The sequence below is a fragment of the Anomaloglossus baeobatrachus genome, chromosome 2 (assembly GCF_048569485.1).
Source record: "Anomaloglossus baeobatrachus isolate aAnoBae1 chromosome 2, aAnoBae1.hap1, whole genome shotgun sequence".
NCBI classification, from domain to species: domain Eukaryota; kingdom Metazoa; phylum Chordata; class Amphibia; order Anura; family Aromobatidae; genus Anomaloglossus; species Anomaloglossus baeobatrachus.
Window position 1 is genome coordinate 635,201,760 of NC_134354.1, and position 27,795 is coordinate 635,229,554.

Consider the following 27,795-nt stretch of genomic DNA (forward strand, 5'->3'; position numbering starts at 1 on the left):
CGCAGCGATCGCTTTCCCTTGAGCCGTGTTTTCCCCTGTTGTAATTAGGCAGTTTATGGGTAATGCTGCCTCTTCTGCATTTTGAGGGGTCGTGTGGGCTTTATAAGTGTGGAGGGGGCAGATGTCACATTTTCCCATCTCATTACATTTGAGTGACTGATGCATGTGTTCTGTGCCAGCGACTACTTTGAAAACATTTGGTGCTGGCCAGCTTTATGCGGTGGCTAATCGGCTAATGATATGTTGGGTTCCCTGTCACTGTCTATTTGCTTGATGTTTCTTTTCCATTCAATTTGCAATAATTGCACTTCTTTTGTCGGTGACATTATCCTAACGTGCTGTCGTCTCTGGCTTTTTTTTTTTCTTGATCTCTTTAATAATCCATTTGTTTTCCTGGTCTCCCGGGCAAGTAGTGGCGCAGTAGTCACACCCTGTCTCTAAATTGCCATTATTTTAATTACTGCTCGGTTTAAGCTGTATTAGTTGATTTCCTTTTGGGGAACAGATGGTTCATGAAGTTGGGGACAATAAGATGATTGAGCGTTAGGTGGTGGGAGACCGGAGCGGGTGCATGGTTCATGAGGCCTGGAAAGCACATGAACAGATGCAGGATAGCACGGAGGAGCTTTATAGCCAGGACTGCTTTATTTGTTTGTCACAATTACAAGTTCTCTGGTCACCATATGGCGGCTGTTACTTTATGGTTCGCAAACAGTATTATATCCTCATTTATACAATCTTAGTTCCCTTATCACTAAATAGAAGGTAAAAAATTGAGCTAACTTCACATTGAGGAAGTTTCATCTTTTTGGAGCTCGTTCTTGTGCACCTGTTGTGTGCTTTAATGGTCAAGCCAGATCCCTCCACCACAATCTTCCTCATTCTCAGGACTACTACTGACACATGTCAGACTGGTTGTTATGGTCTAAACTGGTTTTGCAGTATCTATAGGAATAGTACCCGCAGCAAACAGTGGTGGTGTCCTAAAGGCATGTTTACGTGTCTGGATAATGAAATGTCTCCTCTCGTAGCTGCCCTCTTATGTCCTACGGTCAGTCTGGGAGTTTCTGTGGGTTTAGAGCATTTACGTTAAATCTTTATAAACAGGGTTGCTGTGTAGAAATTTTAGATGTGTTCATCTCTCATAATTTGCAACCTACAAGGTTTGACATTAAGGAAGAGAAATCAGGAATTGAATTAGGTGATGATGCCTTCTTCCTCTTATGATAAACATAGAGAACTATGACATAAACATAGTACAAGAGGGTGGGCTTAAGGTACCGTCACACTAAGCAACATCGCTAGCAACATCGCTGCTGAGGCACAACTTGCTAGCGATGTTGCTGTGTGTGACATCCAGCAACAACCTGGCCCCTGCTGTGAGGTCGTTGGTTGTTGCTGAATGTCCTGGGCCATTTTTTAGTTGTTGCTCTCCCGATGCGAAGCGCACATCGCTGTGTGTGACAGCGACAGAGCAACAACTGAATGTGCAGGCAGCAGGAGCCGGCTTCTGCGGACGCTGGTAACCACGGTAAACAGCGGGTAACCAAGAAGCCCTTCCCTTGGTTACCCGATATTTACCTTCGTTACCAGCGTCCGCCGCTCTCAGCTGTCAGTGCCGGCTCCCTGCTCTCTGCACACGTATCTGGAGTACACATCGGGTAATTAACCCGATGTGTACTGTGGCTATGTGTGCAGGGAGCCGGCACTGGCAGTGAGAGCGGCGGGCGCTGGTAACGAAGGTAAATATCGGGTAACCAAGGGAAGGGCTTCTTGGTTACTCGATGTTTACCATGGTTACCAGCGTCCGCAGAAGCCGGCTCCCTGCAGACGTAGCAGAGAGTACACATTGGGTAATTAACCCGATGTGTACTGTGGCTAGGTGTGCAGGGAGCCAGCGCTAAGCGGTGTGTGCTGGTAACCAAGGTAAATATCGGGTTGGTTACCCGATATTTAACTTAGTTACCAAGCGCAGCATGCTTCCATGTGTAGCGACGCTCCAGCGATCCCTGCCAGGTCAGGTTGCTGGCGGGATCGCTGGAGCGTCGCTTAGTCTGACTGTAAAAACTCAGACTAATGGCAGAAGATGTAAACTGCCCAGGCCAAAAAGACTAATGCACTGCCAGGATGCAGCAAGACATCACAGGTGCAAAGGGAGATGGTAGTAAAATTGCACACTTGTGGCTTGCATAGGTCACTGTTCACACACAGGCACATAGTATCTGTTAAGCAGCCTATTAGTTACGCCCATCACAATCGATGCAAGCGGGCTGCACCAGTACTATATATGTGCACCATGCAGGGACAGTGAGTATAATATGCAAGGCCTAACATTAAGAGGCCTGGCTGTATCCTGTGTAAAATATTCTGTGCAAAAGAATAAATACCGTAAATATGAGGTATTGGTAGGTAATATGGCCATAGTACGGTAAGCCCACAATCCGCGTCACGGATCCTCATGTTTGTGGGTCCCTACACTAATATATCATATATGTACATACATAAAAAACACCAAAAAGAGGAATAAAAACCTCCAAAAGTTATGGCCATATTACCTACCAATACTTCATATATTTATTTATTCTTTTGCACAGAATATTTTACACAGGATGCAGCCAGGCCTCTTAATGTTAGGCCTTGCATATTATACTCACTGTCCCTGCATGGTGCACATATATAGTACTGGTGCAGCCCGCTTGCATCGATTGTGATGGGCGTAACTACCGTATTTTTCGCTTTATAAGACGCACTTTTCCTCCCAAAAATTTGCGGTGGCAGCTGGGTACCCGTGGCTGTGTGCGGGCGGCAGTCGGGTGCTGTGTGCGGGCGGCAGTCGGGTGCTGTGTGCGGGCGGCAGTCGGGTGCCCGTGCGGGCGACAGCCGGCTGCCACCCTCACAGCCATGGGTACCCGGCTGCCACCGCACGCAAGCACCGGTACCCGGCTGCTTGTACGCAGGGCGGGCGAGCAGCCTGCTGGCTGCCACTCTGTGCATGCGGGGCGGGCGGCTGTGCAGCATGTTACCAGTTGTCCGCGGTCCCACTTTCAAATGATGGCGCCGGTGGAGCTCTTGGATGAGAGCTCCATCTGCGCACGCGCTGCTCCGGGAGTCAGCGCGTGCGCAGATGGAGCCCTTGGATGAGAGCTCCATCTGCGCATGCGTCGCTCCGGGTGCCATTACTTGAATCGGGACTGCGGACACACTCCACCACTGAGCAGTCCCTGCCGCTGCCACCACTGAGCAGTCGCCGCCGCTCCCACCACTGAGCAGTCGCCGCTGCCACCACTGAACCGGGACCGCGGACACTCACTGCACCGGCCTGCTGCACGGCTCACCCGCCACGGCTGCTGCCGCCACCACGGACCCCACGGCTCCTGCCACCGCGGACGCCACCGCGCCTGCAACCACGGACGCCACAGCACCTGCAACCACGGACCCCGCTGCCACTGACCCGCCGCGCCTGCCAGCACAACCTGTGCCTCCTGTGACCCCGCTTCACCACCACTGCTGCCCCCCTCCGGTAAGAGAACACCGGAGTATAAGACGGACCCCATTTTTCTTTTTTTTTTTTACTTTTTTTTTATGTCTGAGTTTGGGGTGCGTCTTATATTCCGGTGCGTCTTATAAAGCGAAAAATACGGTAATAGGCTGCTTAACAGATAGTGTGCCTGTGTGTGTGAACAGTGACCTATGCAAGCCACAAGTGTGCAATTTTACTACCATCTCCCTTTGCACCTGTGATGTCTCCATTTAATGGAGGTCTTGCTGCATCCTGGCAGTGCATTAGTCTTTTTGGCCTGGGCAGTTTACATCTTCTGCCATTAGTCTGTGAGTTTTGGCTTAACTTTTGGAGGTTTTTATTCCTCTTTTTGGTGTTTTTAGTGTGACTGTACCTTTACGCTTGCCGACCAGTGGCAGTTAATGAACAATCATGTAGATAGGCTGATCGGCGGTCTAAAGGTCCAGTCACACTAAACAACTTTCCAGCGATCCCAACAACGATAGGGATCGCTGGTAAGTTGCTAGGAGGTTGCTGGTGAGATGTCACACTGCGACGCTCCAGCGATCCCACCAGCAACCTGACCTGGCAGGGATCGCTGGAGTGTCGCTACACGAGTTGCTGGTGAGCTCACCAGCAACCAGTGACCAGCCCCCAGCGCCGTGTGGAAGATGCTGCGCTTGGTAACTAAGGTAAATATCGAGTAACCAACCCGATATTTACCTTGGTTACCAGCTCACGCAGCTAGCAGCGCACACTGAGCGCTGGCTCCCTGCTCTCCTAGTACAGCACACATCGGGTTAATTACCCGATGTGTGCTGCAGCTACATGTGCACAGAGCAGAGAGCAGCGCACAATGCTTAGCGCTGGCTCCCTGCTCTCTTAGCTACAGTACACATGGGGTTAATTAACCCGATGTGTCCTGCAGCTACATGTGCACAGAGCAGGAGCCGGCACTGACAGTGAGAGCGGCGGAGGCTGGTAACAAAGGTAAATATCGGGTAACCAAGGACAGGGCTTCTTGGTTACCCGATATTTACATTGGTTACCAGCCTCCGCAGAAGCCGGCTCCTGCTGCCTGCACATTCAGTTGTTGCTGTCTCGCTGTCACACACAGCGATCTGTGCTTCACAGCGGGAGAGCAACAACTAAAAAATGGTCCAGGACATTCAGCAACAACCAACGACCTCACAGCAGGGGCCAGGTTGTTGCTGGATGTCACACACATGTCACGTCACAAAAGTTGTTCGTTAGCAGCGATGTTGCTAGCGATGTTGCTTAGTGTGACGTGGCCTTTACATTGAGCTGTGACTTCACAATGTGCTGCAAAGACAATGAAGTTTACACAAAATTTTGTCTGAGAATGAATGTTTTGCTTATTCTTCAGGCGATTAGCAGCTTGCTTAGATTGATTTGGAATTGTACATTGCCAGGGACACTCATTCTTCATACCAGTCCAGAGTAAATAAATGCACTCTTAGACTTAAGGCCCCGTCAAACACGAGATCGTTGCTGCGTCAGTTTCCGTGATGTAACGGAGATCTCGTGTGACACCTACCAGCGATCAGGCCCCTGCTGTGAGATCGCTAGTCGTTGCTGAATGGTTGGGACCATTTTCTTCAAAGGTGATGTCCTGCTGGGCAGGACGCATCGCTGTGTTTGACGCCTATCAACGACCTCCTAACACAGTCCCAACGCCTGCCGAGATCGTTATACAGGTCACTGATCGTTACCGTGTCATTAGTAAGATCTGACTGTGTGACATCTCACCAGCGACTTACCAGCGATCCTTATCAGGTCACATCGTTTTTGGGATCGCTGGTAAGTCGTTAAATGTAACGGGGGCTTTAGGTCCCTTTTGTTAATTTCTTTGGGGCTAAAATATTTTCAAGACTGCAAGTCTGTTCTGCCCAACTGGGAACGCATTGTCCCTTTTCATACCTGAAAGTGTGTTATGAGTTGTGCACAGTTTAGGGGAATCTATTAAACTGTCTGAAAGAAAGACTGACTACCAATTACAGCTCAGCGTTCATTGTACCAGACAAGTTCAAGAAATAAAAGCAGAGCTCTGATTGCTATGGACAACAAAGATGGTTTGCTTTTTAGACAGTTTTGTGGAAAGGGATGTCCCATGACAGCCATCTTTACACAGAAGCTAGCCTAATAATCTTCTCACTCAATTTGTTTTTTTATTCAGATGAATGGCCGGCCATATAATAATTAACCACACAAAAACCTTTATTAGTTGTGTGGGATTAATGCCTTTTAAAAAATAATTCTGAAATATAGAGTACAGATTAGTTTCAAGGTGACGCATGTAAAAACAGGTAGGATAAAAAAAAAAATTGAGGCTAAATGTTCAATGCAATAGCCAACAAATCTGGTGCCGTAATTGTAATCTTTACTGCATTTTGGAGCACAGTTTACATTTCCAAAGATAGTCACCTATGTCTGTGGCTTACTGCTGGAGCCTTCTTGGAAGTCAAAAACATGCCCCCACCTCATTGCCTAATGGTATAAAGTGTGTGAAAGTCAAGGCAACACAGCTCCTGTAAGGATTGCATACCGATAGGTTCCACCATCCCATGGAGCTGACCACTTGCTCAACAGACTTCAAAACATGACAGAACAGCGATCCGTGTTTGGGGGATTTGCACCAAAAACTTTCCATCAAGAAACACCAAGTTTGTACATGCACTTTCTTGTAAGCAAAGTATCTGGTCTCCGACCCTTCATCAGGCATGAGCAAATAACTAGATACAGCAGAAGGCCAAGGTGGCCTCAAGTGAAGTGGCAAAATGGGTGATGTCCACTTCATTCTGAGACAACGTAGATGTATTGTCAGAACCACCAGCAAAGTCACTCAGGTCAGGCGATACATATGTGATGGTCACCGACAAAGACACACACAGAGAGGATACACATGGGACAAAAGAATGGAAGAACGGCGGCTGGTTCGTTAAACAGGGCATCAGACATATAGACTCTAAACTGTAATGGGTTAGGTATGTAAAAAATACTTCCCCATGAATATTTCTTAAAAATTTGAGATGTTTTGTATGCTTCCTCTTTTTATTCTCACCAAATTTGTTACTTTATGGACTATAAGCAGAAGCCAGCTCTGAGTCATATGCCCAGAAGTGGTTTTGGTAGTGTTTGCGAGTTCACATCAGTTTCTCGGCTCGGTAAGTTCCACAAGTTTCTGCAACAATTGTTCTTTTGCTGCAAATATTAAGTTGACTTTGCACTTTAATACATATTTGACATTCTTGCCTGTGTGAAGCCTAATGCTCTGATACTCTCACGTTTTCACCCCTACGCCTTCTTTAAGGATTGAGGGTCCTATTCAGATCTAATAAATGAACTTGGAATGGGCCCTATGTTTCCCCCTACAGAATGACCCTTGTGTTGAGTTCTCAGCCTCATGCAGTACAATGGCATAAATTGTCTTTGAAAATGAATTGCAAGTTATTAAAATTTATCCCGGACAATGTGAGAGACCTTTGAGTGAGGACTGGGGATAAAGGGCACCCCTCATTTACTTGCATGAGCGACATTTGTTGCGTTATGGAGAAATATGGAGCAAATGGAAGAATGTGGCTGACGTTGAAAGCTACGTAGATGCTCTTTAGATGCAAATGTTCTTGTCCTTTTTGCTTCATGCATATGTCAATTTTCCACAAGATTTCAATATTCAAATTTTTAAATAAGGAGTGCTCTGTGGCTTCACAGTGAATGACGTATCATTTTGGATTTTCCAGCCCTTCACATTTGTGTACCATCAGATTATTAACATCATTCGTACATTGTGCCAAATGCACCTCTATTGCCAGGATCACGTCACAATCCAGGAGCGTCATGTTTAATTGTAGCCCACATTTGATTGATCTCATCCATCATATTTTAACGTTTCTGGCAGAACTTATAAAGCAGCTTCAGAAAATATTTGATTTTATCATCCCATTCTGTAGAAAATAAATCACTTGTAAGCAGAAAAAAGTCTGAAATTTACAGGTTGTCCATAGTTGGAGAGTTAAGTTATTAAAAACCATAGATTGCACTTTATTTTTTTTTGGTTAGGCCGTGTTCACATGGAGTTTCTAGAGTTGGACAAATCTTTTTTTTTTTTTTTTTCTTCAAGCAGATGCCGCTTAAGGAAACAGGAGGAATATTTGGAGTATGTATTCTTTTCTTAAAGCCTTTCCTGATTAGACAGCGCCTAGTTTGGAGCAGATTCCCTCAGAGAAGCGTTTCAAAGTAGTGACATGCCCTTTTTTTTCCAACAGTAGTTTTTCAAGATCTTTTAATGGGGGGAAAAAAGCTTAAGGCTATGTGCGCACTAGAAATGTCCTTTTTCTCAAGAAACTTGAGACATTCTGGGAGTTTACCGCGATTTCATCGTGGATTTTCCGCAGGTTGTTCCTGACACATGCAAGTATAGGAATTCCGGGGGTATTCCGCAGGTAATAATGGACATGCTCATTTTCTCAAGAAAGTTTCTTGAGAAAAATCCGCAGTGTGCGCACAGCTATTTTTTTTTTTTTTTTTTTTACACATAGGTTTTGCTGGGAAATGTCTGCAGAAAGATTTCTAATCTTTCTCAAGAAATTTCCGCGGCAAATCCGCAGGTAAATCCGCGGGTAAAACGGTCTAGTGCGCACATAGCCTAAAGGGAATCTGTCACCAGGATTTTTGCCACCTAATCTGAGAGCAGCATAACGTAGGGGCAAAGATCCTGATTCCAGCGGTCTTTTACTTACTGGGCTGCATACTGTTGTTTTGATAATCTATTGCAGATTAATCAGTGATTTTTATCATTACAGGACTAATTGGCGTGCTGCCAGTTATCTCAGCATATTCATGAACTCCGTAGAAGGCCGGGGCCACACGGGGATTACTGCGATGCTCGCATGACACTTGGCTCGCACTGGCAGCACAGCGGGTGCAGAGTGTCATGCGTGTGTCCCTGCGACTGCGGTCCGACTGTGCGAGCGGACCTCAGCTGCAGGGGGCGGGCCGACGCTTTGGAGGGGCAAGCGGGATTTATCTCACTCTCTCCTTCGTACCCGCCTACTGCGATTCTTGCTCTGCATGTGCGGTACACAGGAGTGCAGTCTGATTTTTCTCTCGCCCCATTCACTTGAATGGGTGCGAGAGAAAAGAGTCTCGCATAACAATCTCAGCATGCTGCGATTGTTTTCTCGGTCCGATTAGGGCTGAGACAATCGCTCATGTGTGCTGACACACAGGCTAGAATTGGTCCGAGTGGAATGCGATGTTTTATCGCACTCTACTCGCACCGATTTTCTCGGTGTGGCTTAGGCCTTACTGCTAGGATCTGCAGCAGAGAAAACATTGTAACAGCTAAGTGACACATCGCTGCAATCGGTGTCTGTCTCTACATTATGCTGCTCTCAGATAGGGGAGCAAAAACCTGGTGACAAAAAAGCCCTCAAATGAACATCAGATTGAAATCTTAATTTTTATGGGAAGTTCAAAGTGTTTGTGAAGCACTTATGGAGGAGAATTTTGGAGCAAATCCACTAAAATAAAAACTTTCTAAATGCTGTGGTATCTGACGTGAAAAGCACAAATTTGCATTTATTTACTCATAGAACAAATATTGATAAGACTATGGAAGCGATAATGTGACCTTGTAATGAGATACCCATCATCATACCTTGTGTCAGTGTCAATGACTCATTTCTTTGGGATGATAAAGATGTAACAGTCTCAGTAGGAACCTTTTAGTGTTAATTTGGCCTCTCATTAATGATTTCATTGTCAACTCTGTTTGCCCATAATGTATTTAATATGTCTAAAGGTACCTTCACACATAACGACTTACCTGCGATCCCAAAAATGATGCGACCTGATAGGGATCGCAGGTAAGTCGCTGGGAGGTCGCAGGTGAGATGTCACACAGTGAGATCTTACCAGCGATGCAGAACAATACAGATCGCAGTAGCGACCTGTATAACGATCTCAGCAGTCACTGTGATCCTGTTACACAGTGTCAAACACAGCGATGTGTCCTGCCCAGCAGGACATCACTTTTGAAGAAAATGACCTGGACCATTCTGCAACGACGAGAGATCTCACAGCAGGGGCCTGATCGCTGGTAAGTGTCACACATAACGAGATCGCTAACGGGATCGCAACTGCGTCACCAAAACGGTGACTCAGCTGCGATCTCGCTAGCGATCTCGTTATGTGTGACAGTACCTTAAGCCCAGATTAACCTACTGAATTCCTTATTGTCTTGCTACCACGTCTAAGAATATTATCTCATTTGGCATGCCACTCTCAATTAATGTCTTTGTTTTAAAGAATTGGAATCATTTTCTTGACATAAAGTGTATTCATGCGGGCTGTATATGAACGTTGTAAGTCTCTCAGCCGCTTACTCCGCTCTTTACAGATCATAAACGATTTAGACTAAATCAATACTGATGTAATATAAACAGTAACTGCACCATCAAAGCTGTCGCTTTACAAGGGTCAACGAAAAAAGGCACAAGCCATGTGTTTGGGGAAATAAGTGACATGTTTTAGCAGTTTGTAGAAATGCTGCTTCCTTTATAGGTAATCAATGTTACATTGTTTTAATAAGACACTTATGCTGGAATTGATTTCTATACACTTCAGATGGCTATTTGACTGATTAGCTTTTCCTCCTCGCTCCCAATACAACACCTCCCTGCATTCAGCGGTGTGCATGTCTTTATAATGGGGAGAGGGCAGTTAGCCTATTTCAGAAGCCCCTCACAGTGGCTTAAAAGTACATAGATTGGGCATGTTGAAAGTCATTGTTTGTGGTAGTAGTTGTTACATGGCCTCTGTGTGAGAAAGTACCCTAACCCTAAAAAAACTTTGGGTAGCTGTGATATGATATATTTCCTCAACTTCTATTGCTTGGGAACAGACATGGCTATTCTACAGTACCAAAATGTCCATACAAATACAGCCACTGCTGGAGCTTAAAATTTGTGTTGCAGACCACATCCAATCTGATATTGAGGACCTATTCGAAGGGCAGGTCATCAATATATTGACCTCTTTAAAGGCTATGGTTAGCTGTCAGCTGAATTTTGACGATGGCTATCTCTACCAACTTGCTGTATGTAGGATCACTAGGTTTAGCGTTTTGAGATATTATACTGAATTGTAGCTGTAAACAATTGTTCTTGGAAACATGCCTTGATTACCTTGCTGTATAACCAGGTTGCCGAACACCCGATGACTGAGCAAAATCGATCATTGGGTGAAAAGATCTTTGCAGTAGCACAAAAAAGAAAAAGTTCTCGCCGGTGCATCGTTCTGTGTGAGTCGCTCTATTGATAGAATGTTTTGGCTATGTCTACTGAGCGATAATTATAGATTCATCAGTGTGCATCATTTGCTTTGGTCTTATGTAAACTGGCATTTATACGACCACAGGTAAAATGTACCTGTCAGAGGTTGTATCATGCCGCTTGTCAGTCCTTGTAAATGTACTCTTCAACTCATCTGGCAGTGGCTTATCGGTCAGAGAACCAAACAATCAGCTTTTGGAAATCCAACATAAAGAATCTTCTCTAACCTCTTTTTTTAAAGGTAACCAATCACCAGGCTTTTCGTATATAACCTAAAGCCAGTGCTATACTGGCACTATCAGGCGGATTCTCTACATACTATTAGAGGTCATGGTATGCTACGCATAATATCTTGATTGTGTGGATTTGATATGTTATTTTGTAACCTTATTTTAATAAAAATATATGAAAACCTACTATTAGAGGTCAGCTCAGATGCTTAGGTTTTGAAATCCAAAAAAGTGAAGTTTGTAAAATGAGCAGCTTCTTGAGTGACAGCTGCACTGGAGCAGATAATATATTCATAGTTATCTCCTCCCTCTTATCACCCATGTGATCAGAAGGGGCGGGGTCTCAGCCACCAAAGCTGGATACCAGGTCACATGGGTATGACCTCACACAGGTCCTGCTAGACAAAGTGAGTCGTTTGTATAATACTTATGCTAATTCTAAGAGGGAGGGGATAACTATGAATATATGATCTGCTCCAGTGCAACTGTCACTCAACAAGCTGCTCATTTTACAAACTTCACTTTCTTGGATTTCAAAACCTAAACATCCAAGATGACCACTACAGGTACGTTTTTTGTGACACATTAACTATCTTGCCAGCGATCTCGTTATGTGTGACACCTACCAGCAATCAGGCCCCTGCTGTGAGATCGCTAGTGATTGCCGAAGGGTCTGGACCATTTTCTTCAAAGGTGATATCATTTAACAGTGACCTCCTATACAGGTTGCTCATCGTTACTGCATCGTTGGTAAGGTCTGACTGTGGCATCTCACCAGTGATCTCCTAGCAACTTACCAGCGATCCTTATCAGGTCACATCGTTTTTATCGCTGGCTGGTAAGTCGTTAAATGTGACGGGGGCTTGGTTCCCCTTAAGTAATCTGGAGGCCCCCATGTACATTAGGGGTACTTCACACACAGCGAGATCGCTACTGAGTCACGGTTTTTGTGACCCAGCAGTGACCTCATTAGCGATCTCTGTGTGTGACACTAAGCAGCGATCTGGCCCCTGCTGTGAGATCGCTGCTCGTTACACACACTGCTGGTTCATTTTTTTTGTTGCTCTCCCGCTGATAAGCACACATCACTGTGTGTGACAGCGAGAGAGCAACGATCTGAATGTGCAGGGAGCAGGAGCCGGCTTCTGCGGACGCTGGTAACCAATGTAAATATCGGGTAACCAAGAAGCCCTTGGTTACCCGATATTTACCTTCGTTACCAGCATCCGCCGCTCTCACGCTGTCAGTGCCGGCTCCCTGCACACATAGCCAGACTACACATCGGGTAATTAACCCGATATGTTCTGTGGCTAGGAGTGCAGGGAGCCAGCGCTAAGCGGTGTGCGCTGGTAACCAAGGTAAATATTGGGTTGGTTACCCGATATTTACCTTAGTTACCAAGCGCAGCATCGCTTCCACCCGTTGCTGCTGGCTGGGGGCTGTTCACTGTTGGTGAGATCTGCCTGTGTGACAGCTCACCAGCAACCCGTGTAGCGACGCTCCAGCGATCCCTGCCAGGTCAGGTTGCTGGTGGGATGGCTGGAGCGTCGCTTAGTGTGACGGTACCTTAAGAAGGGTCTCTGATACTGACGTTCCCCACCCATTATTAGCATTATTAGATTTGTCGGATTATCCATTTATGCTGCTGTGCAGATGAGGTGTCTGGTAGGGACAGCTGGGATTTCTTTGTACTCTTCTTAAATTAATTTCTGCAGAATATATATGTATTACATGAAGATTTATTTATTTATTTATTATTGGTAAATTGTAATGTTTTGTTTTTATTTAGGGATCTCCAATGGGTTGGAAGAATGTAAGCCAGGCTTCAGAGCATCACAGGTAAGGCTTCTGTACCGTCCATTTCCGATATTACGCACAAATCATCCATCTGCTAAGAAAAACACTCATCCCTGCTTTGCATTGCTTTCACATCATGGTCCTTTATCTTCATAGACAAATTTTAGTTTTTATCAAGAGGTGGCAGTTATTGATTCCTGGTTTCAGTACAACATATGGCAGCCGCTTTTCATGTTTGCTTTTCAGTTTCTATTTGCCTATTCATGCATCCATTGATAAGAATTATTATTGAGTATTATTGTCATCTAGTTTTTGCCTATGCTGTATGATGGCATACAGAAGTCTGATCAGTTCGCGGTAGGTTTCTCTAGATCTAGCAGACACTAGAATAAAAGGGGGTTTAACCATTGGTGGTGGGTGTTGTGGCTTTCTAAATGTGCAGCCCAAACCCTCATTTTAAAAGAACAATGAGACGCATTTTGCTGGAAACACTACACATGCTTTGTCTTGGTTAGTGGCAAACTGCTGTGAAGATGTGTAAGATGAGGGGGAGGAGAACAGTACAGACTTAAATTAACTTTTTTTTTTTTTTCCCCAGGAAAATAGTCACTTTAGAAAAAGAAGATTGTGAAACATTTGGATTTGAGATTCAGGTGAGTAAAGTGTGACCGTGCGCACAGTGTCTCTAAATGTATGCAATATATTCTTATTTTCTAAGTTTTGTAGCCTTGCTTCATCAAACCAATGTGATACAGTAAGAGCAATTACTCATGGAAGTTATCATATTCATTGAGATCTCCCTCCTGTCACTGAAAACAGCCAAAGCTTATTAGTTCGTTTAGACATGCCGATTTAGCCGATCAAGTTTCTTAGGCTACTTTCACACTTACGTTGTGCGGCATCTGTCACAGTGCGTTGTGTGATGGATGCGTTGTAAATAGTGTGATAATAAAGGCAATGGATTCCTGTGAAATAACGTGTTGCGTTTTTTTTAGTTTTCTTTAGCCGAGATAGCACCCCCATCATCACCGCCCACACGCAGGCACTACCGCCCCATCATCACCGCCCACACGCAGGCACTACCGCCCCATCATCACCGCCCACACGCAGGCACTACCGCCCCATCATCACCGCCCACACGCAGGCACTACCGCCCCATCATCACCGCCCACACGCAGGCACTACCGCCCCATCATCACCGCCCACACGCAGGCACTACCGCCCCATCATCACCGCCCACACGCAGGCACTACCGCCCCATCATCACCGCCCACACGCAGGCACTACCGCCCCATCATCACCGCCCACACGCAGGCACTACCGCCCCATCATCACCGCCCACACGCAGGCACTACCGCCCCATCATCACCGCCCACACGCAGGCACTACCGCCCCATCATCACCGCCCACACGCAGGCACTACCGCCCCATCATCACCGCCCACACGCAGGCACTACCGCCCCATCATCACCGCCCACACGCAGGCACTACCGCCCCATCATCACCGCCCACACGCAGGCACTACCGCCCCATCATCACCGCCCACACGCAGGCACTACCGCCCCATCATCACCGCCCACACGCAGGCACTACCGCCCCATCATCACCGCCCACACGCAGGCACTACCGCCCCATCATCACCGCCCACACGCAGGCACTACCGCCCCATCATCACCGCCCACACGCAGGCACTACCGCCCCATCATCACCGCCCACACGCAGGCACTACCGCCTCCATCATCACCGCCCACACGCAGGCACTACCGCCTCCATCACCGCCCACACGCAGGCACTACCGCCTCCATCATCACCGCCCACACGCAGGCACTACCGCCTCCATCATCACCGCCCACACGCAGGCACTACCGCCTCCATCATCACCGCCCACACGCAGGCACTACCTCAGTGACGTCACCGCTGACAGCGCGATTCACTTCAGTTTCTGCGTGGAGCTCACAGGAGCGGCGGTGAACTACGGCCGCTCGTGTCAGCTTCCAATGTAGCAGAGCTGAAAGTGTTGTGGGACCTCGTGTGGATTAAGTCAGACTTGGAGGGGTATTTGGGGTTCAATAAAGTGGTGAGAGGATTTTTTGTCTTTTATTCCAAATTAAAGGATTTTTTCGGGTGTATGTTTATTTACTTTCACTTACAGATAATCATTGGGGGTGTCTCAGACTCCTGCACATGATTAACCTAGGACTTTGTGGCATCTACGGGCTGCCATTATCTCCTGATTGCCACCGCACCAGGGTCTGTCGCATCTAATGGATTCAGGGCGGCTGCTGGCTGATATTTTTAGGCAGGGCGGCTCCCCATCCTGAGAATACCAGCCTTCAGCCGTGTGGCTTTATCTTGGCTGGTATCAATATTGGGGGGGACCGCACGCAGTTTTTTATAAATTATTTATTGTACTGCACGATATAGACCCGCCCACCGGCGGCTGTGATTGGTTGCAGTGAGACAGCTGTCACTCAGCTGACTGCAACCAATCATAGGTGCCGGTGGGCGGGGGAAGCAGTGAATACGAGAGAGAATGAGAGGTCGGCATTTTCAAAAGCAGGAGAAGCTGCCAGAGCAGTGTGACAGCCGTGCAAGTATGAGAGGGGGGGACGGACGTACGGACGTGCCTTTTAAACTATTAAGAACCTGCTGCTGGACATGCTGAGCATGCTCAGTAGAACGTGACTCAATCTTTCACTGGAATCCATCGCCAAACGCATGGCCACGGGATCCAGCACCATAGACATTCATTATGCCTCTTAACGGATCCCAATGGAATCCTGCAGAGTGTGGGTTTTTTTTTTTTTACAGCAACAAAAAAAGTTACATGATGCACTCCTTCTGCCTGACGGTCACCGACCAAAACTGATGCGGGGCGGATGCAACCCAAGACTATCAGTTGTAATCCGCCCTTAATAGAAGCCTATGAGGAATAAACTGATTCCAGCAACGGTTACCGTAATTCCTCAAGGCGGCGGATTGCAACGGATGCCGTACAACACAAGTGTGAACTCAGCCTTAATGAGCACCGAACATGTATAGTACAGATCCTTCAGCTCTTCATCAATTTAAATTATTTTGAAAATTTTGAAATTTTAAAATGTGTTGCTGCACATTGGGCAGTTCATCTTTTTGCAATCGATTCGCACACACATTATGCCATCGGTCTCTTATCTGATGGCATCCGCAGCTCTTCTTTTCATTTGCCAACCTGGCGTGATTTCGCATGTGCATCACACAGCAACATTGATATTGGGCCAGGCCAGCTAATCAAAGGAGCCATGGATGCCAGCAGGAAAGGGCGGTATTCCAGCTCCCGTGCAGTGGGCATAGACCAATGTGGAAAGGGATGCATGTCTAATAAGTAGATCACTGTCTACCATTGCTGGGACCCACAGCAATCTGTTGTAATCTGCGCTAAATCATGACTGTAAGGCTATGTGCGCACGTTGCGTACAAGCCCTGCAGAAATTTCTGCAGCGATCTGAAGAGCACATGTGCGCTTTAGATCGCTGCAGAAATGTCCGTAGTGAGCGCCGATTCCATGCGCTCTGCCTGCAGCTCCTGCCATAGACAGAGCAGGAGCTGCCGGCAAAGCGCAGGAAAGAAGTGACATGTCACTACTTTTTGCGCAGCGCTTCGGCAGTAGCCGAAGCGCTGCGCTCTTAAACGCCACGTGCGCACGGCCCCTGCACAATCTCCATAGACTGTGCAGGGGCTGCAGGACGCATGCAGTTACGCTGCGCTGCAAAGCGCAGCGTAACTGCATGTTTTTACGCAACGTGCGCACATAGCCTTAGTGCTCAATTTCCATGAATTTCTGCCACAGGAAAAAAACATTACATAATGTCAATTTACATGAATTGGCTGACTGTCTATACATATTCTGTGTTTACAATCATAACAATTAACTAGTTACGTTTCAATGACATCACAGACTGATGCTCATATACCTATTTTTTTTTAAACTTTAGCCAACTAATAACAAAAGTCTAGAAGTCCTGTCTAATGCACGTTAACTTGCCATACCTTTCTGAATTCAGCCCGGTGTGAAGTTTTTCCAATAGGCGCTCCAGAGCAAGATATACGTTATAAAACTGAGGATTGGGGTGCGTTCACATCAGTATGAACTATTGGAGTGTTGTCTCACTATTCAGACGCATAGTCTCTCAGATCCAGTCATACATCTGTGGAAATGATGGATCCAAGAAACCAAGAGTGTGTCCACTTCTGATTGGATGTTGAGGATTAGATTAGGACGTAGTAAGTGGGTTTGTATAGTCGATATAAAAATAAACACCCTGCCACAACCCAGACACCTCACACAATGTGTGAATGCACCCTTTACTGGAATATTAAAATGGGTTTTCTAATTTGGACAACCCCTTAAGTAGATTAAATGGCTTCACATTTTTTTTATTTTTGTGTATGTTGAAAAGTCATTAGTGATGAGCGAACGCTACCATGTTCGGGTGCTCGTTACTCAAGACAAGTAATTAGATGTGCAAATGGGTGCAATTTGAGTATCCAAGTATAATGGAAGTCAGTGGAGGACTTAAGCATTTTTTTTCTGAAGATTCCCTGGAAAAATGCTGGCGTTCCCCATTGACTTCCATTATACTCGGGTACTCGTGTTCATTACGCTTACCGAGCCCCCGAGTATGGCTGTGCTCACTCATCACCAACAGTCACCTTTATATTGAATGAAATGCTGAATTTTTTACCTTGCCATTCGTTTGTGATGGAACAGGATCGAAGAATGATGCGTTCCCTTTTCTAGAATTTTTCACTAAATCCTTTCTAAATAGACTACAATTGATACATTGAGCATATATGGCCTGTTTAATGTAATGTTCCTTGTGATTATGGATCACGCAAGTAGTTAATTAATAATGGCTACAGCCGCTCACGTAGCCCGGTTCCTGCATTCTGTTAAGCAAACAGAAGCACCTGGCACTTTGTTAATTCGCAGCCTCTGTCACGGTTGCTAGGAAGTGTCCAGACAAAGTGTTTGCATATTGTCATTTTTTCCATATTTGTGTTGCCATTTACAGTTCTGTTTGAAGACTGAATGATTATCCTTGTTTTATCCCTAATTTTTGTAGAGATTTTCAACCAGTCTTCTCCCCAGTGTCACATTAACACATAGTTCAACTGGCACCTTGGCCAACTGGCCAGTTTTGTTGATTGACCGATCCATCTACCTACCTAATATTTCCTTATCCTTGTCTTTAATAACATGTAGTAGCAGTACAAACATTTGTATGGGGGTCACTATTAAATGGTCATGCCATTCTGTTTCCCCATTGTGGCGTTAACCTCTGCTGTGCTCCCTTTTCTTTATGGGGGCCACATAATGTAAAATAATTTAAGAACGTTAAAGTGCGCCTGTCTGGAGCTTTAATACCCTCTACCCCAAACCATAAATGATTGTGTAGCGCTTTAAAAAAAAAAAAAAAGCCAGCTCATACCTTCATGACACCCAAAGTGTTGCTTCATCAGCAAGAAATAGTGCTTTGAAGTTGTCTTGAAGTGCATTGCGGTGTGACAGTGCACTAACAGCTCCTTAGCCTCAGCTGTATTCTGGGACTAGCAGCCCCTTCCCCTGGCTGACAGGTTAGTGGCCTTGTACCAAAACAAACAACCTTGTCAATCAACCAAAAAGAGGGTTGCTGCTAATTTGGTGATGAGGCTAAAGGCCCAGTCACACACAACGACTTACCAGCGATCCCGAAATTGATGCGACCTGATAGGAATCGCTGGTAAGTCGCTGGGAGATCACTGGTGAGATGTCACACAGTCAGACCTTACCAACGATGCAAGAACGATACAGGTTGCAGTAGTGGCCTGTATAACGATCTCAGCAGTCACTGTGACCCTGTCACACAGTGTCACACAGTGATGTGTCCTTCCCAGCAGGACGTCGCCTTTGAAGAAAATGACCTGGACCATTCAGCAATGACCGGCGACCTCACAGCAGGGGCCTGATCGCTAGTAGATGTCACACATAACGAGATCGCTAACTGGATCGCTACTGCGTCACAGAAACCGTGACTCAGCAGCGATCTCGCTAGCGATCTCGTTATGTGTGACGGTACCTTAAGGAGCTGTAAGTGCATTGTTGTGCTGCAATACCCTTCCAGACTGAACGTCACAATTTCTCTCTGCTGAAGCAGCACTTTAGGGTCATAAAGCGATTGACTGGTTTCTCTTAAAGGGCTACACAGTCATATTAATGGTTTGGAGGGAAGTGGTGGTTACGTTTGACAGGTTCCCTTTAATCAAATGCTAAACTTTGATAGTAATTGATCTCAGCCTTTTTCTCGTTCTCTAGACATATGGACTACATCATAAGGACAGAAACACTGTGGAGATGTTCACATTCGTCTGTCGGGTCCATGAAGGAAGTCCTGCCATGTTGTGTGGATTGAAAGTTGGTGAGTGTGGTCTTGCTCAGGATAAGCGCACACAGCAGTTATTTCACAATTGACTCTTCAAAGAAAATGTCAGATTATGTACATTTATCTAGAATTTCCTGGGGTTACCGTCATCCTCCTGACTTTTATAAGAAATGCGAGTGGTTTTGCTTAGGAAACCGATGACATGACTTCCTGCCTAAACTGCACCTTCCTGTTTAATGATGGCGTGATAACGAGCACCACAAAGCAATTATAGGCCTGAAAAGTGTTCAATGTGACACAATTACCTATGTATAATTATATCTGATGTATTAGATTATGGATTTGACCATACGATCCGATATCCACTCCTGACCAATAATGTAAGAGGCAGTCTACTGGTTATGAGAGGGCAAATGAAGTGGGAAAAGGAAAAATGTATCACATAGAAACCTTAGCAGCAGGGCCAGAGCGACCTGTGGTCATTTATCTAATCAGGCTGGGTCCCGGCATAGTCTGTGGTATAATTATACTTTTGCTGTGAAGTTTTATTGCTTAATGCAATGTCAGATTGAATTGCTCAGATGTTGCACAGCGCTGTACTTTGTCCAACTTTTCTATCAAACCCTCTATAGTGAAACTAAGAGGTTCCAAAGGTTGTAGCTATTGAGTATCTGTAATTTCCTATTAAACATGTTTGATGTCAATGCCGGACCCATTTATGATCCTATTGGAACAAACAATGAGATGGGTCATCCGTTATCCTCTGACTTTCACATAAAGCACAAAGGAAACTGATCTGGGAACTCCCTTTAGTCTAGGCTTTGTCATCAGTAGCACCCATGTCAATGTACCTGTATAGTACAGTAGGTCTTTAAGTCCCCATATACATAAAATAACTAAAGGACAATCAAGTAAATTTTTTCCTACTTAGGAGAATTAGACAAGTATTTCCCAGGATTTATCTAATGTTTGTGGCATGTTTTTAAGGTTTTCTTACATGGTTGATAAGCATCTAGCAGTGAGGGAAGTCAGAGTGGACAGACTTCCACGGGAGGCAGTGAGCTCTCCATCAATGGAAATCTTCAAGTGGAAGCTGGGTAAACATAGAACTGCGATGATTTAGGAAAACCTGCACTCGCAGTGAGTTGGACCCGATGGTCCTTGAGGCCCCTTCCAACTCTACCGTTCTATGGTTCTTCCGACTGAGTATTTGTAAAAGTGCTGTTTCCCAAAAGATATTTTGGGCCTTGTAAACATGAGCACAATCATTAACAGCTTACCTCCCCATCTTAAAAGGAGACTTGTTGTCAACAATATGCAAACTGTATTGACTAAATGATCTTATTAATGATTTATCCATGGACTAGTTGAATCAGCCCATGTAAGAGGGTATTTAAACTAGCACCAAGACCCACTTGTAAATCAATATTCATTTGGGCAAAAAATCTGCACATTAGATAGCTGGCAACTGAACGGTCATTTGGTTGACTGCTCCTCAATGTCCCATACACTCTTGGCTTGGATAGGTGCACCTTTATCTTCTACAAAAAAGACACTGCAAGAATAATCTGGCAGCAACTTCTCCCGGCCAAACAAAGGGGTCGAGAAATTGATTTCCAACAAACCAATCCTTATATCTACTAACAAAATCTGATGGGGAACAATTGAAGTTCCCAAACATATTAGATGGTCAACCAATCCCACCGAAATTGACAGTTTCAGCCGACATATAGCTAATGTGTATAGGGCATTCATTGTATAGAATCTTTAATGGACGATTGTGATAAATTGACATACATTATTTGGTGTACGCATACTTAAGTGTTAATCCCAAAAGCAGCCAAGGTTTAAAACATTTGTATATTTCTATGGAGTTAAAGCAACAACTCCTAGTACATGATTGCATAATGTGTATAATGGATACGACCACCTCATTCCTCTATTGTTTACTAGCATTTCTCTTACTCCATTCTGATTATTTTTTTGATCCGTTTGAATCACTGTTTTTGAAGAATCTGCACCCATAGTGTGTGTTTGGGTAATGATTCTGTGCCTTTGAACAGCAATGTGTTAATATAAAACTCATGTTCTTTGGCTGTTTTTCTTTCAGTCCCTGTTGCTTTTTTATATTATACAACATGTTCTGTGCAGGAAATGAGTCAGTAAAGCTAAGGACTTGGAAAGGAGCCTCCAATTGTGTCCACAGGACGGACAGAGCATTCCCTACTTCTGTTCCTGCTCTCATCAGCGCTGCCAAATTGTGCAGAAATTCAGGGGAATCCGTATAAACTACAGGCACCTTCTTTCCAATCCATATTATCGCTTTTCTAGAAAGTGCAGGGGACTGTTAGTGACTACAGCCTAAAAAGGAAAGTTTAGGTTATCGCTGATATAAATCTTATTATACAGCCGTCTTTTAGAATCTTGACTTTAGCGTTTACTGCTCAAACCTTGTTTTCCGTCATAAATTTCCCTTCTGTGGAAATGATGCCATCTAGCTAGCTACTCAATAAACCTTGTGGTTGGTGAACTTGAACTTTCCACGTGCATTTCAATAATGAGGAAGCCAGGGAGTTCTTTATTTGTCGCTGATTATTAGTACCTGGTTGCATAAGGTTTTAGATGCTCCAAACAAATGAACATCACAACAATTAATGTGACTGATCTCTATGTACTGTGTACCTATGCATATATATAATTATTTATTTTTTTTAGGTGACATCATTGCTGGTGTAAATGGCCTCAATATGGAAGGAGTCCGGCACAAGGAGATTGTAGAACTTATAAAAGCGTCTGGGAATAAAATTAGGTAAGAACATTTGTTTCCCAATTTACGGAACCAAATGGTGCCATAACCATCTAGTATTTTACGTCTTCCTTAAAACACTGTGGTACTCGAGTTGTTGCGCCAAGTGCATTTGGAATTTTATTATACCACTCTAGTCTTTATTAAGCCCCACATAGACATTGGACTAATGTCAACTGCACTCACAGATATTGAAGAGTCCAGCGGATGCTGTGCTTCTGGGTGCCAGACAACGGTTTGTCAGGGAAGATGTAGATAGTACATGTTCTATTTCGGATTGTTGATCACTTTGTTGTAGAGAACAGCAGAGTGCTTGGTGGAATGAGCGCTCCTGTGTAAAAGGGCACCGGCTGAGATGGCTGTCAGCCAAACTATACTTGCCTGACAGACATCCTATGTGTATGGGGGGCCTTTAGACTTAGTTCTACACTTTTGCGGTCTGTTTGAAGATTATTTTTTTTTAAGGCAAGAAAACTGTCTAGTGCCACCTATTGGAGGTAGCTACCCAACAAGGGTCACACATTTAACCAATCATGCCTGTCTGTACATGAGTTTCCAGTTTTATGACTATACCGGGTCATAATTGGAGGTAGCTACTATTGCACTAGGCTTTCATCAACCAGGGTCACTAGCGAAGTAGTATTCTTCTCTTCTGAGAGGAGGATAACTTGTATGTTTCCCCTATGGCGCATTAAAATAAGACTCCAAACACAGCTGACAGCTGGACTTCTTACTAAGATACCTTGCTGCTTATTTAAGACATGCCAGATCCTATTAAATTGTCATATATCCCCCGGATATCTCTTATGAGCTAGTTTTCATGATTTCATTGCTATGTGGCTGCTGCGGTGGCCTTGCAACTTGTACGGTTTGTGCCGTTATCAATTTAGTCTAATCTTTGGCACTGTGGTTCTACGATCATAATTTCCATGTTTTGACTACCAACAGGCTGGAGACTGTCTATGGTTCTGCTATCCGAAGAGCTGAGTTGGAGGCCAGGCTACAGTATCTGAAGGTCAGTGATTGTCAACTACTGCAATGTGAATCTCTTGTATATTGCAGAGCTTCAAATAGTCTGAACGATGGTTTTAAAGGTTATATAGATATATCTATATAAACACATTGTATACTGATAGATCACGGTCGCTCAGTGGTTAGCACTGATGTTTTGCAGCACTAGAGTCCTGGGTTTAAATCCCACCAAAGACAATATCTGCCTGGAGTTTGTATGTTCTCCCCATGTTAGCATGGGTTTCCTCCAGGTTCTCCGGTTTCCTCGCACAAGACATTCTGATAGGGAATTAAGATAAGCCCCAATGGGGACAGTGATCACATCTGTAAATTGCTGTGGAATTATTAGAGCTATATGAGTAAAATAAATTTGTGTATATTAAATAAACAGTTCTGTAATCTGCATTATATATCAACCTAATTGCAAAAGTGCCCTAGGGCTGTAAATTTTACAGCTGCAGTTACACGTCATCTAGGAAAGTAAAATATCTTCAATAGGACAGGTGGGAGCTCACTGTTGCCTAATTATGAATGTAACTTCTTTTTTATACTATTCTGAAGGATCTTTCTTGTTCTTGTAGCAAACTTTGTATGAAAAATGGGAAGAATATCGCTCTCTAATGGTGCAGGAGCAGAGGCTCTTACATGGTAAGTGGCATTCCTTACAACTATATTTTTATTGATTATTTTCAAAGAAGTATTAAATGTTTTGGCCATAGCTGGTTTAGTAGTGGGTACTATGGGTATTGGTTATCCACCTTTAAGGAACTTGTTAGCTATTTTTTAATCCCCTCCCTCTAAACTTAAATGTGTAATGGATCATTTGATTTTTGTGGTCTCTAAAGGTGTCCATAATGCCCGAATTTAATGTCATTTTGCTGAAAATAAATTGTACTGTCCACTCAAGCCAAACGAAAATTTGTTGCAGACAGTCAAGAAGGAGCCACTGCCAAATAAAACTAAGATATTCTTACCATTTAGGGTGGGAATATTAGGTATTGAAAGCTAAAGCTTTAGTGAAATGCGTCACACAACCTAAATTGACTTATCAATTGAGCAGTGAGGAAACGCCAGGACCAGAACTAACACTGTACTTGCATTTTGGGTAGAGATTTTGGGGCAAAAAATGACCTGACAGGTTGCCTTCAATGGAGGAGTAAATTGGATCACATTGAAATTTTCTGTCCAGTAGAGTCATTTCCTATTGGAATGAGTCCTTGTTTCTTAGGGTACCTTCACACTTAGCGATGCAGCAGCGATCCGACCAGCGATCTGACCTGGTCAGGATCGCTGCTGCATCGCTACATGGTCGCTGGTGAGCTGTCAAACAGGCAGATCTCACCAGCGACCAGTGAACAGCCCCCAGCCAGCAGCGACGTGCAAGCGACGCTGCGCTTGCACGGGGCTGCCGTCTGGAAGCTGCGGAGACTGGTAACTAAGGTAAACATCGGGTATGGTTACCCGATGTTTACATTAGTTACCAGCGCACACCGCTTAGCTGTGTGTGCAGGGAGCCGTGCACACTGAGCATGTGCAGAGAGCCGGAGCCGGCAGCACAGGCAGCGTGAGAGCTGCAGAGGCTGGTAACTAAGGTAAATATCGGGTAACCACCTTGGTTACCCGATGTTTATCTTGGTTACAAGCTTACCTCAGCTGTCAGACGCAGGCTCCTGCTCCCTGATCGCTTCATTTGTCGCTCTCTCGCTGTCACACACAGCGATCTGTGTGTCACAGCGGGAGAGCGCCTTTGAAGAAAACGAACCAGGGCTGTGTGTAAAGAGCAGCGATCTCGCAGCAGGGGCCAGATCGCTGCTCAGTGTCACACACAGCGAGATCGCTAATGAGGTCACTGCTGCGTCACAAAAAGCGTGACTCAGCAGCGATCTCGCTGTGTGTGAAGCTCCCCTTAGCGGTGGACCAAGGTTGCCTTGTGGTATAATGCAAAATTATATCCAGGCTTAATGCCTTTATCTGAAGTTTTGATACCAGAAATCTCATGTTCTAATTCTGAGCATCCGCTATTAGAGATTATTTTCACACCATTGTCTGTTTTATCTGCTGCTGTTGTACTTCTTGTACAAGATGAGGCTACTCACATTGTAACTTAACCCATGCAGGAGAGCTGTTTATTGCCAGGTCAGAGGTGACATATGGGCCGGGAAGAATTTAGTCTTTTAGTGGATAGCTTATTAAGTAGAGAATTTTCTAGCTCTTGCCATAAGGAGAAGGTGAATGTTTGGAAAAGTGTTATTTATGGTTTCCAAACAAATGACATCTTCTGCTTATGTTCTTATCACGTCTTGGGATGTTTTTAGACTTAAGTTGAACCAGATTCTAATAGTTAAAAACTTGTTTTAGTACGTCCTCGGTTGGGTTGTCACAATAGGCTTCTTTGTGTCCTGTCTTGCCACCATAGAAGATGTTACTAATACTTGTTTCCATTTATTAATTGACCATGAATCGAGGTTAAGGTTGACATGTGGTGCGCCAGTTTGATTTTTGTCATAATGTGGTTCTGGTTTATGATTTTCTCATGCAGTTATTCTGTCTTGTAGGCATCGTAGTAAAGGACCCCAGTGTTTATGACACATTGGAATCCGTCAGATCATACATTTATGGGACAGTTCCACAATGTACCAAAGATCCACTCCACAGCTCCTTGGCCACTGGAAGTATATGCAGTAGCGCAAGCTGCCTCAGCACAGCAGAAGATACTGAGGATCCTGTGTACCAGACCTGCTACTTCAACTCCGATTCTACAGACGATATTCACGCCATTCCCAACAAAAGCACACTCAAGCCTTACAAGTCGTCACTAACACGCAGCTCTAGTGTTAAGTGTACTAGTCCTGCAACGAACTGGGAGAAACCCAAGGAGCAGAGTAACTTTGTGTCTTTACCCAGGAAAAAACACAAAAGCTTTCGAAAAAGACTTCTGAAGTTCATCCCTGGACTAAACCGATCACTAGAAGAGGAGGCCAGCCCTCTTTAGCACCCCCTTTATATAAAAAGTTAAGTTATTTATTTATTGTTTTGGAGAAGAGTGGAAAGCTTTGTATTTTCTTTAAGACTTTATTGTTAAACTTTATACCATTTTGTTTTTCATTAAAATGTTTGCAAAGGTAGTGGGTACCAATTTCTAGGTTTTTACTGTTAAAAAGAAAATGTGAGATGTTCTTTAAGTGAATTCAGCTCTTCAAAGGCTTACGGAGGAGTCCCGGAGCCAGCAGGAAGCGGCTGCACAGAACGGTTCTGTGCTGGTTCAAAGCAGAGGCCAACATCCTGTATTGTACAAGCGTCAAGACACTGTAGTCTCTCCACTTCTCCCTAAATGCCAGGGGAACCTGCCGTGCACAAAATGTACTAACTGAAGCTCAGGTTTTATGTATACAACACACTCCCCATTGTGTACTGGTCTGGTAAGGGCTCACTTGTGGAAACATTAAATGGTTAATTTCCTGCATTTAGAATAACGCGCTCTACACAAGACTCTCATTGAATTTTCTGATGTGGTAGCTTTTCTTCAGTGATGATGATAAATGTGGCTGACAGCGATTACTTACACACTTGTTCAAATTTGGCTAATGTAACAATCCTGGTGAAAATCTCATTATCTTGCATACGTCCTGTCAAACTTTCCATTATACATCTACCGTTCTCATACCCACCCTGATAGGTCTACTCTGCAGATTTGTTACTGCGTGCCTCACAGAGAGCTACTGTGGTGAAGATATAAAGATTAGGTTTATATGAAGTTTCTTGTGGTGGAAATTTCCACACACATGTTCCGTCAGTGCTTGTGTATCTGGGTGCAAAGTAAATGTTAGACCCCATGACCAGTCATGAATAATTTCTGGTTGTTGAGGCTACTCCAAAAAAGCTTCATAGTCCTTTGGCTGCCACAATCTCTTGCTTACTTACATAAACCACTAACTTTTTGTACTTCTTCGGCAACTAAATGTAAGTTTTATTTTACCTTTAAAATATATCACCCCCCCCTCCCAAAAAAAAGGTTTAGAGAGGTTGAAACTAATCTGAGCTGTTGCCTACCCCAATAATGCTGCCTATATGCTACTGCTGCAGTCTTTATTGATCTACTGTATCAGTGACATCACAACTGCAGCACTCCTAAACTGCTGCAGCCAATCACCTGGGTCTACATCGGTCGGACTGCTGAACGCATGGATTGGCTGCAACAGTTGCGAGTATTGTGGCCATGACATCACTTTAGCAGCTGATGAAAACCCAGAACAGCACCAGAGAGTCATCGCTGGACCCTTGTAGAGTGAATAACAGCTTAAAGGGGGGTGGTCCACTGCTCAGCATTAGTGGCCACATCTGTAAAACTCATAGGGAAGGCTTTTGTCAAATTGCAATACATTCTGCCTCTGAGCGGCAATATAGCGGTCTGCTCATCCCCATCAAGTGACGTTCACTCTCCCTGAGTGACTGGGCTGTGGGCAGAGTTTCATCGCTCATCACAACCCAGCATCCCTTCTTGCGGTGCTGTGCAGCGAAGGAGAGACCGTGTGAGATGCTTGGGCTCTGTCTTTAATCATTGACTAACATTAGTCCTAGTGCAATGTGAGATTTTCTCACACCCCTGTATTATATGCCAGTATGAGTGAGCCCTTACAGCTTTCTCTCCATTTCAGCTTCAATCTCACAGGCAGACATTGTGGCAATATTATTACAA

General features: G+C 44.7%; 1 protein-coding gene across 1 annotated transcript in view; it reads left to right on the forward strand.

Annotated features, from left to right (window-relative positions):
• Positions 1-26,224, forward strand: part of TAMALIN (trafficking regulator and scaffold protein tamalin) — a 40,905-nt gene extending 14,681 nt beyond the window's left edge. The window contains exons 2-8 of the mRNA XM_075334399.1: positions 12,874-12,923; positions 13,480-13,534; positions 19,216-19,318; positions 21,998-22,091; positions 23,037-23,103; positions 23,681-23,747; positions 25,655-26,224. Of these exons, the coding sequence (XP_075190514.1) occupies positions 12,874-12,923; positions 13,480-13,534; positions 19,216-19,318; positions 21,998-22,091; positions 23,037-23,103; positions 23,681-23,747; positions 25,655-26,091 (873 nt within the window). The 3' untranslated portion in view covers positions 26,092-26,224. The remainder of the gene's footprint in view (positions 1-12,873; positions 12,924-13,479; positions 13,535-19,215; positions 19,319-21,997; positions 22,092-23,036; positions 23,104-23,680; positions 23,748-25,654) is intronic.
• The last annotated feature ends 1,571 nt before the right edge of the window (positions 26,225-27,795 follow it).